The following is a 13,208-nucleotide window of genomic DNA, read 5'->3' as shown; positions in this document are numbered from 1 at the left end:
TCCATCTGACCCTCTCTTCTTCATCCTCTTCTCCACCTGACCCTCATCTCCATCTGACCCTCTCCTCTTCATCCTCTTCTCCACCTGACCCTCGTCTCCATCTGACCCTCTCGTCTTCATCCTCTTCTCCATCTGACCCTCTCCTCTTCATCTTCTGCTCTATCTGACCCCCTCCTCTTCATCCTCTGCTCTATCTGACCCCCTCCTCTTCATCCTCTGCTCCACCTGACCCTCTCCTCTTCATCCTCTGCTCCATCTGACCCTCTCCTCTTCATCCTCTGCTCCATCTGACCCTCTCTTCTTCATCCTCTGCTCCATCTGACCCTCTCTTCTTCATCCTCTGCTCCACCTGACCCTCTTTTCTTCATCTTTTGCTCCACCTGACCCTCTCCTCTTCATCCTCTGCTCCATCTGACCCTCTCCTCTTCATCCTCTGCTCCATCTGACACTCTTTTCTTCATCCTCTGCTCCATCTGACCCTCTCCTCTTCATCCTCTGCTCCATCTGACCCTCTCCTCTTCATCCTCTGCTCCATCTGACCCTCTTTTCTTCATCTTCTACTCCACCTGACTCTCTCCTCTTCATCCTCTGCTCCACCTGACCCTCTTTTCTTCATCTTCTACTCCATCTGACCCTCTCCTCTTCATCCTCTTCTCCACCTGACCCTCTCCTCTTCATCATCTGCTCCATCTGACCCTCTCCTCTTCATCCTCTTCTCCACCTGACCCTCTCCTCTTCATCATCTGCTCCATCTGACCCTCTCTTCATCCTCTTCTCCACCTGACCCTCATCTCCATCTGACCCTCTCCTCTTCATCCTCTTCTCCACCTGACCCTCTTCTCCGTCTGACCTTCTCCTCTTCACCCTCTGCTTTCACACCACCTTTTATCCTGGTATTTACCTTCAGTTTACATTATGTCACTGCTTCTACTTTCACTTTGCAATTGAGGAACACGCAACGTTGGAAATCACAGTTCTTCTCTCATCTCTTCACAACAGCCTCAAACCCGCCCACGCTGCACATTAAAGTTCAAACTTCGTGACAGTAGCACGTGGGAGGTGAAACCCCAGTGACGCCATGACACAGGCATAAATCTGATCAGATCAACCATATTTTGTACACTCATTTTTGAGACAGGTTGAACTATTTATAGGACTAAAAACAATACTTCATATTCAGATTGTGTTTTAAGAACTAAATTGCAAATAGTTTTCATCAAGTGTTGTTATTCTGTCGTGGTTTGGACCTGGTTTAGTTGTAGTTAGTTCATGTTTTTATTCTGCTTTAGTCCCATGTTCAAAGTCAGATATTTGGCTATAGAACTAAAAACAATACTTCACATTTGGATTGCACATTAAGAACTTAACTATTAACCTGGTTCTAGTTCTGTATAATTTTAAAATGGTTATCCTAATTTTCCATGTGGTAATAAATGCTTTTGGTATTTTATTTTTTATTTTTTTTATTTATTTATTTATTTATTTTCTTTTTTGTGTGTGTTATCATTTATTTCTGCTTTAATTCCTCTTTTGTCTGTTTATTTATTTGTGCATTGACATTAGGGTTTTCAGAGCTGTGGGTGAATGTCCTCTTTCACTCCCCGTGTCTCTGTGGTTCCTCATGTGACGTGTTTTTGATCAGATGGAAACTTCATAACTGCCTCTGACTCACTACAGAGAAATGTGTGATTCTGTTTTCTCTTTAACACAATGACCCCGTGTCACGAAGCAGGTTTAGTCCGAACTCAGACTTTGTTAAGCCCGAAAACATCATCTCAGAGTTTTACGTTTCACACAGAGAGAGTTCACCTAAACCCTGAGTCTGTCGCCATGGTAACACGCTGTGAGACTAACCCGGTCTAGAGCGGGGTTTATCCCTGTAACCCTGAAGGAGAGCTCTGATTGGACAGTTCACTTCCACATTAACAGAAGTGTAGGCGCAGTTTAATGATGAGGGTTTAACTTAAGGTGGATTTATTTTCAACTTTTTTTTTTTTTTTTTTTCAAGAGTTTTAGTAGGCACAAACGCAACAACATTTAAACAGTAAACAAACAGTGGATGTACGTTACAGTCAGACATATTTAACAGTCCTCGGATCAGACGTATTCTGGTGTTTTAAGCAGAATATAAGATTTACATTTCTCCCATAGCTTGTCAAATTTGTCCATTTGAAGTCTGTTGTATATTTTATAATCCGTTCCATGACAAAGATTGAGTTTACCAGGTTGTAACAATCGTCCAGGGTGGGGGCATCAGCATTTAATTGTTTTTTTGTTATTGATTTCCGTACTAATTAAACATACCAAACAAACGTCCCATCTCACTGCTCTGTCCACAGAATATAAAAGTCCAAACAATAATTCATCCCAATTTAAAGCCACTTGTAAATTAGATATTACTCTCAACTCTGATCTAAGATTATTCCAAAAATTCTGTATCTACTTTTATACATTTTATTTCAGTTTGTAGTTTATAATATAGCACAGTTCACTGCTTAGGGCGACTTCTTTAGTTTGGCCACGTTTATCAGATTTGTATCAAGCAAATGGGTCAGTTAAAAATGTATTTTGAAAAGTACAATTTACGTTACTGCACTGCCAATACTCATATATGTATCAAACCTTTAAGTGTAACATAAACGAAGACCATAACTGACCATAAGTGAACATAACTGACCATAAGTGAACATAACTGACCATAAGTGAACATAACTGACCATAAGTGAACATAACTGACCGTAAGTGAACATAAATGGCAGTGTGTAAAATATTTAAAAGTTTGAAAATAGTTTTTAATGAGCGTCAACAGTGTAAGTGTGAGAACTATAATGTGTTTTAAAGCATCACACTAATCATGTATTAAATATCAGACCTGAGTTTAAGCTGCCCACGGTCACATGACTTCCCGTCCCGCTCAGGTGGAAGCCCCCTGTGGTTAACCGTTGCCATGGTGAATCCTCTTTTCTTTCTATCTTTTCTAACCTATTGACTGTGGCTTTTCTCCTCACCTAAACTCAAAGTGAACTAACTCTGAGTGGTCTAACTTTACTAACTTTACTCCAAACCTGTTTTCTGTAACTGGAAACTCTGAGTTGGCCCAGTCTGAGTCAGGAATTAAACTCAGTGTTGGTTCAACCTGCTTTGTGAAATAAGACCATAAGCTCAGGTTACACAGGCCTAGAAGAAACTGAAGGGACAAACTGACACAGCTGCAGTTAAAGAGCGAGGCCCAGCACCATCTCCATGTACCTTGTTTTGGTTTCACTGGATCAGCGGTGGAAAAAAGTCCTCAATTTTGTTACTTAAATAAAAGTACAGATACCGGAGCAAAAAAATACTCAAGTAAAAGTAAAAGTATCACATGAAAAAATCGACTTAAGTAAAAGTATTGAAGTACCTGTTTAAAAATGTACTTCTACCTGTTTTTATTTGTACTTTTTTTTTTTTTTTTTGCTCAAACTCTGAACGTGTTAAAAATAAACCTTCAGACTTTTCAACAGGTCTCAGACAATAATACTTTTTTTTTTTTTTTTTTTTAAGTTTTCAGTCCTGTTCCAAAATGTAGTGGACTAGAAAGTACAGACACCTGCTCTCAAATGTAGTGAAGTAAAGGAAAACAAATATCTGCTTTAAAATCTACTTAAGTAAAGTACATCATGTTTTACTTAAGTACAGTACTTCTACTTTGTTATTAACCTCATCATGTATCAAACTACACATGTTTTAATATACTGTATATGTATTTAAACTTGGCCCTGCGTCATCACCTGCTTGTCTCCATGGAGATACAGTAAGTTAGTTTAATGCCCTACAGTGGAACACTCCATATACCCAGTTTGTTTATTTAATACATGAAGCGTATTACTATCATAAATCACAAATTATGTATAAAGGGGGAAAAAAAACCCTTCTCTAGTGAGTGGATAAAGCGCACAGAGATAAGGTTAGTTTGTGTTTTTAAATAGATTTGGCTGAGATTTTTTGAAAAGCCTAATAATGTTTTACTGTAGAAATGCGGTCCGTGCGGTCTTGTTTTAACTGTTTATTTACGACTTATTTACTGCAGTAACATGCTGTCTTTGAAGTGTGCACAAATCCGCAGCCACGGGGAGGATTAAGGCGCGCGCTCGTGTTGCTTTACCCACGCGCCCACATGTTTTAACAGTCTCTGCGTCAGATGCGTCACTCCCACTTCTCCACGAGGGCGCACACAGCCTAAACACAAACACAGCACGCACTCCTCTCCAGTCCGCTCTCGTTTTCTTTCTCCACGCATTTTTACGCACGATGACAATGGCTTCGGCTGTGCGCGTGGTGGGACAGCAGCAGCAGCGGCAACAGCAGCAGCAGCACCCGGGCCCTCCTCACGGTTTAACCCAGGAACCGCAGCTTCATTTCGGCGTTAAGAAAACCATTCTCCCGCGGAAGACGTCGTGGGAGAAGATGGTTTTCAGACGGAGCTCGGTGGGCGACAGCGGTGCCAAATCACAACCAGCGGGAGTGAACGGGGGAGTGATGCCGTGTGAGGGATGCAGGACGCCGGATAGACTTGAGGAAAGCGCACGGCGAATCGGCTCCGGTGGTGTTCATGACTTGCAAAACGCTAAATCCGTAGAAGTAGTAACCAATGGACATACCACCACCAACACCAACAACAACACCACCAGGGGAGCTTGTAGAAAACCCTCCCCGGATAAAGTGTCTGTAAATGGGCACGGGGACGACGCTGGGAGCTGTATGCCGCTTTTGGAGAGGCTTACGCAGGGGAAGACTGGAGTGGTGAAGCTGGCGCGCACGGAGACGCACCGGAGACAAGCTTGGGCGATATTCCCTTCTCCTCCCCGGGGCACGGTGGGGGATCCCCGGGTAAAGACGGAGCGGGGAGAGGGGCATCGGTTCGAAGCCAAAGCCGTGAGACAAGACTGGTGCGACGCGTGCAACTGCCAAGTCAAGACGCAGGCGCTCAAGTGTAGAAGTAAGTTGTTTTTTTTTTTTTTTTAGGCTGCTTCATAGTGAAAGTAAAAACATAGCCTCAAATAGTGAGTAGAAATGTGTCACATAGCAACTCTGGAACATTTTGATAAAAGAACTAAATATGATATATGATAGAATACAGTGTGGGACTATAGGTCATTCAGAATTACAGTAAAAGTTTTAAAGATTCACACCTGCTTCATCTTCTTGTTTTGCCTGGAAAGTCCCACAGTTTCCATGGAGACGCCACCAGGCCATGTTATGAGTTAGATCTGTGGAGAGGAGACGCTGACTCCGCTCACTGTGTAAATTGTGTACGTTTTGAGCACTAAAAACACTTGTAATCAGTGAGATATACAAGTCTTATGCAATACTGAGGAGCATTACAGGCAAAGTAATAACATCTTCATCTCTACCAGAAAAGCTACATAGTGCACCTTTAAGCTAAGGACATATGATGGAGGATGATTAAAGTTCTATATTACGGAAAATGTTGTGAGCTTTAAGTGGCGTTATAATCGTGGTACTTCATCAAAAACATATCTGGAGTCGTGTTTTGTTTCATTCACACATGTTTGAGTAACATTTTATTATTAGTCTGTAATATCTCCAAAACTCAAAATACTTTGTTCCACCTTGTGATGTCACAAAGTGGTAGTTTTCAAGTTAACAGCTACCATTTTTTATCTTAGTTCAGTAGAAATTCACAATTCCAGGGCTGAAATCATCCAATTGATTCTAGTGAAGGTGTGTGGAGTTTAAAAACACTGTAAAGCGCTTCCTGTATCACCACTTGATGACATCACAAGGTGGAACAGAGTGTTTTTTTCAGTTTGAGAGAAGAACTCAGCCTAAATATGCAGGAGTTGTGTATTAAACATGTGTGAATGAAACAAAACACAACTCCAGGTCTGTTTGTGATGAGGAAACATTAGAACAGTGTAACATGAGCCTTTTAAGATATGTATTGTTTATATTACTCAGCCTACCTTTAGTCCAGTTAGTTGTTTTTAGCATAAAGTACATTTGCAACCTTGCTGTAGTATGTTCTAATTGGATAACAACATCCTCTTTATTTTCAAACTGAATTCTTCTTCATGTGAGTGGAACCAATCCCTCCATTATCTTATTATGATTGTTTCAGTGCTGTTCCCCCGTCTGCTCATTTACATAACTTAATAAGGACATGCATATTGGGTCTATTGATGTCTGGGGGCTTTGATAATAATGCTGTTTGCTGTGTGACATTCAAGTACTCTCTGGAAAATGCAATATCTTGTCCTTGCAGACTTGTTCCCATCGGCGTGTAGCGTGATCTGGTTGTCCTGCCCTTTGGATAGTGGTTTTTCAAGGGTGGAATGGTGGTGCGGGGCAAATGAAAATGTACTTTTTATTAGGGCTGCAACATTCATCACAATTGAAATCACAGTTTTGAACAGACACAATTAGCAAAGCGCAAAGTCTGCAGTTTTTGAAGTACCATCATTTCCTCCACACCCAACAAAACCTCCTGTCTTATTTTGTGTAAAAACTGCTAAGTCTGTAGTTTAGATCTGTACAAATGTGTTCTGAAATGCCCCTGTGTGCCAGATGCCCTTTCTATGTGGATGCCCTCCCTGTGTCTCCATGGGGCTTATTCAGCATAAAAAAAAAAGTTAACCCTGTAGTTTAGATCTGTACAAACATGTTCTGAAATGTCCCTGTGTGTCAGATGCCCTCCCCTGTGTGTCAGGTGCCCTTCTTGTATGACAGATGCCCTCCCCGTGTCTCCATGGGGCTTATTCTGCATAAAAAACTGCTAACCCTGTTGTTTAGATATATACAGACATGTTCTGAAATGTCCCTGTGCATCAGATGCCAGATCCCTCTAATGCCAGATTCCCTCCCCTGTGTGTCAGATGCCCTCCCTATGTTTCCCTGGGGGCTTATTCTGCATAAAAAGCTGCTACACCTAAAGATTAGCTCTGTACAAACATGTTTATGAAATGCCCCTGTGTGTCAGATGCCCTCCGTGTGTCTCCATGGGGTTTATTCTGCATAAAAAGCTGCTACACTTATATAATAGCTCTGTACAAACATGTTCTGAAACGCCCTTGTGTGTCAGATGCCCTTCCAATGTTTCCCTGGGGCTTATTCTGCATAAAAACTGTTAAATCCTGTAGTTTAGATCTGTACAAACATGTTCTGAAATGCCCCTGTGTGTCAGATTCCCTCCCTGTGTGTCAGATGCCCTCCCTGTGTCTCCGTGGGGTCTTCTAGTGTATTGTATGGAGATAGCTGGGGGTCTGCAGTCAAATACTTAGAACAATAAGGTCCCAGGGCTGATTCCCGGATTATGCTGGGGCTTTTCTGTGTGGAATCTGCATGTTCTCCCTGTGTTAGTTTACTATAGATTCTTTATTTTCAACCAATTCTCGGAAACATTTCAAAACAAAAAAATCCCAGTTGAGTCAGCATATCCACACATGGAAACAAAACTTAACTGGATAATTTAACTTTCTGACGTGTTCTGGGAAAAACTCTCTGAAAAAGAAACCAAAACGTTCACTAGTGTCATTTTTGCAGAACAGACAATAACATGGGAAGTCTGTGCTGCTTTATGTTCCACGTCCATGTCCACGTTCTGTTTGTAAATGCTGTGATTTGGTCGTATTGAGGATTTTGAAGTAAAAAAAAAGCCTGACATAACTAAAAGAAATGTTGAAAAGTACTGTGATTTCCCCCATGGATTGAAAACACCCACTAATCCACCAGCGAAGGTTGATTAGGCCAAAAGGACACGCGCCATCTTGTGCCCTTTGTGAGTTACGCTCTGATGCTCCTCTGTAATGCATGGAGGAAACGAAGTAAAAGTAGTAAAGTACTGTGCTTAAGTATATATTTATATATATTTACTGCAGAAAAGTCTAAGGGTTTATTTTAATAAAGTTCATAATGTGAGCAAATAAAAATATACAAATAAAAGGATGAAGAATTCAGTGGATTTAGTGATTTGGAGTGAGATCCAGAGTAAAATTGTTAGCTTGTTTTTTATACTTTAGTTATCTGATTATCTGTTAATATTTTACGTTAAACCAGACACGTGTTCAGTTCTGTCTATGCTTCATGTCGCTGAATAAATATAAATGTGTTGTTATCGTGCTGTACTGATATTCAGCCTGTTGTTCTCTATTTTATTTTTATTATTCTCACTTGCCTTTAAAAATAAAATGTCTTATTCTTGGTCTTGAATTCTGTAAAATAAATTTCCCCAAAAATGCGTCTTATAGTCCAGTGCGACTTATATATGTTTTTTTCTTACTTATTATGCATTTTTGGCTGGTGCGACTTATACTCCAGAGTGACTTATAGTCCGGAAAATACGGTATTTTGCCTTCTTTGTGATTTATGTTTTAATTTGAAATATGATTCTGTTCAAAGTTCACATTTTAAATACAGTAATCACATTTTAACATGTTTGTACAGATTTGAACTACAGGGTTAGCAGTTTTTACACAGAATAAGACCCCATGGAGACACAGGGAGGGCATCTGACACACAGGGACATTTCAGAACATGTTTGTACAGATCTAAACTATATAAGACAGGATATTTCGTTGTTTGTGGAGGAAATTATGGCACTTCAAAACTTACCAAATGACTTCCTCCTTTACCTCCTATACATTATATACCCTCCTGTTTCGATATTGTGGGTTGAATTTGTCTCTGGTTTTGTTTTCTGATTTGTACCTCTCTCAAATGCAAAGAGGAACAACAGGATTTACAGCGTTTATCGGCGTGTATCAGCTGGCACATCTGAAAACACTCCTAAAAGCTGGTGTTTAAATATGCATAGAGATAAACAGCTCTGATAGAAAGTACATTCACTCTGGTCTCATAATGGAGGCTGCATTAGATCTATTGGTTTGAGTTTTTGCTGCTGTTTTAGCCCACGCTGCTGCTGCTGCTGCTGTTGATGATGTCATTCACACCTGCGCTACAGATGCAGATGAGCTAAGTCTCACGTCATGATGCTAACCAAACCAAACCACATCTAGAGCACAGTATAACAGCGGCTTTTGTAATATTTGTACTTGTTTTGGTCTGTATTACACAAAATTGACTCTCGTGAGCTTTAAGTCATGTTATAACGCTGTTACCTCCTCAAAAACACACCTGCAGTTGTGTTTTCCATCCACACATGTTTGAGTAACTCTTTATTATTAGTCTATTACATCTCCAAATTTCCAAATGCTCTGTTCCACCTTGTGATGTCATGTAGGGGTAGTTTTCAAGTTAACATCTACCTTTGACCTTTTCAGTAGAGCTTGGAAATTCCACGATCTGTACAAACATGTTCTGAAATGTCCCTTTTGTGTCAGATGCCCTCCCTGTGTCTCTATGAAGTCCATGTCTTCCATTGTAATGAAGGTGTATGGAGTTTAAAAACACTGTGGAGCACTTCCTGTGTTATCGCATGATGACATCACAAGGTGGAACAGAGTGTTTTCTGTTTAAGAAGATCTCAGTCTAAATATACAGGTTTGTGTGTTAAACATGAGTGAATGAAACAAAACACAACTCCAGGTCTGTTTGTGATGAGGAAACAACATTAGAACACAGATCAGAAAATAGTGTAATATGGACCTTTAACTGTTCTGTTTGTACTCCCCATGTCTTTTTATCGCTTTTATTACTTGAGGTTTGACCCTCTGCAGAGCTGTCACAGTCAGTGTTTACTTAGGTCTAGATCTGGACTAAACCTGGACTAAACAAAGACAAACTGAACAATGACATCACCTAGAAATGATGACATAAGTCTGAGGTCACGGTAGTGCTAAGACATACACCCAGTCAAACCAAGAGGTCGAAACCAGATCTGAATCAGGTCAGAACCAGGTCAGAACAAGATCTAAATCAGGTCTAAACCACGACTAAACCAGGTCTAAACCAGGTCTAAACCAGGTCTAAACCAGGTCTAAACTAGGTCTAAACTAGGTCTAAACCAGGTCTAAACTAGGTCTAAACCAGGTCTAAACTAGGTCTAAACCAGGTCTAAGCCAGGTCAGAACCAGGTCAGAACAAGATCTAAATCAGGTCTAAACCACGACTAAACCAGGTCTAAACCAGGTCTAAACCAGGTCTAAACCAGGTCTAAACTAGGTCTAAACTAGGTCTAAACTAGGTCTAAACCAGGTCTAAACTAGGTCTAAACCAGGTCTAAGCCAGGTCAGAACCAGGTCAGAACAAGATCTAAATCAGGTCTAAACCACGACTAAACCAGGTCTAAACCAGGTCAGAACCAGGTCTAAACTTACTTTTTGGGAACTAGAAAGACTATTATTATTATTCTTCATTTATAGTCATCTCATTCTCAAAATAAGTACAATGTCTGGTCTTTTATATGGAACAAATGTAGGACAGTACAAGTAGTGGTAGTAGTAGTAGTAGTAGTAGTAGTAGTAGTAGTAGTAGTAGTAGTGTAGTCTACAAGAACTAGCCAAAAACTGTGGGATAAGATTTCTGTTTCTGGGGAGACAGTAGCACAGATGGTAGAGTCGGATCCACAGGCCCACAGGTTGATGGTGAGATTCCAGCTGTCGTTGTGTCCTTGGGCAAGACACTTAGTCCTGGTCCTGTCCCGGTCCTGTCCTGGTCCTGTCCTGGTCCTGTCTTGGTCCTGTCCTGGTCCTGTCCTGGTCTCAGATGCTGTGATGTGAAACAGAAGTGCTGTAAACTGCAGTGGCTCCTGCTGCAGTGAGAGCTGCTGAGCTGGCTCTTTGTCAGCACCACTCTGTCACTGAGACCAGACTATAGAGGAGAGGAGATAAGGAGAGAGGGAAAGGAGGGGAGGGACGGAGGAGAGAGACAGGAGCAAGAGAGAGACAGGAGGAAGAGGGCAAGAGGGAAGTGGAGCGGAAGGGAGGAAAGATAAAAGGAGACAAAGGAAGACACGAGATAGGGAGATAGGGAGGTGAGGGGGAAGGAGAGAGAGGAGAGAAGAGATTAGATGAGACAAAGTAGGAGATGAGAAAGGAGGGGAGGAGGAAGGGGAGGAGAGGGAGAGAGGAGGAGAGAAAAGACAAAAGGAGGAAAAGAAGGAGACGAGAAAGGAGGAAGAGGAGGAAGGGAGGTGAGAGGGAAGGAGAGGAGAGGGGGAGAGGAGCAGAGAAAAGATAAAAGAAGGAAAAGAAGGAGATGAGGAAGGGAGGTGAGGGAAGGAGAGAGAGGAGAGAAAAGTTAAAAGGAGGTAAAGGAGATGAGAAAGGAGGAAGGAGGAGGAAGGGAGATGAGGAGAAAGGGAAAGAAGCAGAGAACAGGTAAAAGAAGGAAAGGAAGGAGGTGAGGAAGGAGGGAGGGAGGTGTGGAGGAGAGAAAAGATACAAGGAGGCAAAGAAGAAGATGAGAAAAGAGGGAGAGGAGGAGAGAGGGGAGGAGGAAGATGAGAGGAGAGAGGGAGAGGAGGAGAGAAAAGTTAAAATTCAGGATTGATAGAGGTGTATTGAAGTGATGGATTGGTCTGTTTGAACTGTTGAACACTCAAGTCAGATCTTTTAGGACCATATCATAGGACCCAGTTTTTGCAAGAATTATAATAATGAAATCAAAATTGTAGTGGATGACATTACACATAATATCATTTTCTGTGTGTTTGTGATGAGGAAACATTATAACATAGACCAGAAAATAGTGTAAAATTTGCCTTTTAATGACAAACCAACAGCTAAAACCAACACTCTGGCACAGTGGAGTACACACACCAAATACTGTCTGTGGTAGGAGTACTGCAGTTGTGGCTCTGGTTTACTGTGTTCTCAGCAGATGTTTAATCAGGCAAGAAGTACGATGACTGCGGCACAATTCTCACAGGCTCACGGTCATCAGCAGGTGAAACGCAAGGGCCACTTTACGACAGGGCGACAGGTTCATCGCCGTTTGAATGGACGTGATTAGAAAATGACAAAGGCTGTTTTTTCACCAAGATTCATGATTTTCTCCACAAAGAACAAAATCTCCTGTCTTATTCTGCGTAAAAGCTGCTAAACCTGTAGTTTAGAGCTATACAAACATGTTCTGAACTGTCCCTGTGTGTCAGATGCTTTACACCACTTTACAATAACTGATTTCAAATGACTCATCTCAGTCCGTGCACTCGTCTGAAAACATGAAAGTCTCTGTTTGGGGGAGAGAAGCACGAAGGCAGTTTTTTAAAGCAAACCCCAAAGTGTCTGAAATAGCAGCAGCAGCACACACACTTACATTCTTCCCCAGTAAATGACAGAGCAGGACACAGCGCTCAGGCTAACTATAAACATGCATTATTTTAGGCTTTTGTCTCATGCAGGCAGCCTGGGTACGGCCCTATGGGTATGGCCCTATGGGTACGGCCCTATGGGTACGACTCTTTGGGTACGACTCTTTGGGTATGACTCTTTGGGTACGGCTCTATGGGTACGACTCTTTGGGTACGACTCTTTGGGTATGACTTTATAGGTATGGCCCCGTTGCTATGGCTTTATGGCTTTATTATAGTATTGCAAATCCCGCTCTTGACAAAAACATCATTGGTAGAGCAGTTGGCGGTGGAATTTCAGCTCCCACACATGAATACTGTCGTTGTGTCCTTTGGCAAGACACTTAACCCAACTCACCCCCAGTATCTGTGCACACTCGTGTATGAATGTGACCATTTAGCAAAAAACAACCATTAAAACATGATCTTACTTTTGCCTTCTTTATGGTGACACTTCCGGTTAAGAGGGAATCCTATTCATTTCAGTGGAACATTTGGGAAAAGTTTTGCCACTAAAATATGTTGTAAAGTAGGTTTATTTATGTTGTTTTGTACTATGTTCATGTGACTAACCAGTCAACACCGCACTGATTCTCTGGAGGCTTTGAACGGCTCTGTCCCCATAGAACTGATTTACTGTTAAGCTCGGCAGCTCCACGCAAAATAATACAACCCCAAAGATGATGACGGCGCCCACAGCAACTTCAGGAACAAGAGGGATAAAAAAGAAAATTAAATGTGCCAGGTTTATCAAGGGTATTTTCCACCTGCAGTCACTGGACAGGCTGATGATGTCACAAATCACAGTTACATATATACATGTAGGGCAATAAAAAGAAAATTATGTATTCATCTGTTGTTCTCTCTTCAGCAGTAGACACTGTATAATGTGTAAAGCCGCGTTTAACTACATGCACTTCACGCCCCCCCTCCCCCCCTCTATTACTCTCTCCTCTCTGTC

The 13,208-nt window shown here is 41.6% G+C and overlaps 1 protein-coding gene across 1 annotated transcript in view; it reads left to right on the top strand.

Annotated features, from left to right (window-relative positions):
- Positions 1-4,315: 4,315 nt before the first annotated feature.
- Positions 4,316-13,208, top strand: part of rassf5 (Ras association domain family member 5) — a 67,483-nt gene continuing 58,590 nt past the window's right edge. Inside the window, exon 1 of the mRNA XM_033966551.2 lies at positions 4,316-4,975. Within this exon, the coding sequence (XP_033822442.2) occupies positions 4,444-4,975 (532 nt within the window). The 5' untranslated portion in view covers positions 4,316-4,443. The remainder of the gene's footprint in view (positions 4,976-13,208) is intronic.

Source organism: Periophthalmus magnuspinnatus, chromosome 5, assembly GCF_009829125.3.
Source record: "Periophthalmus magnuspinnatus isolate fPerMag1 chromosome 5, fPerMag1.2.pri, whole genome shotgun sequence".
NCBI classification, from domain to species: domain Eukaryota; kingdom Metazoa; phylum Chordata; class Actinopteri; order Gobiiformes; family Gobiidae; genus Periophthalmus; species Periophthalmus magnuspinnatus.
This window is presented reverse-complemented; position numbering and strand designations above follow the sequence as displayed.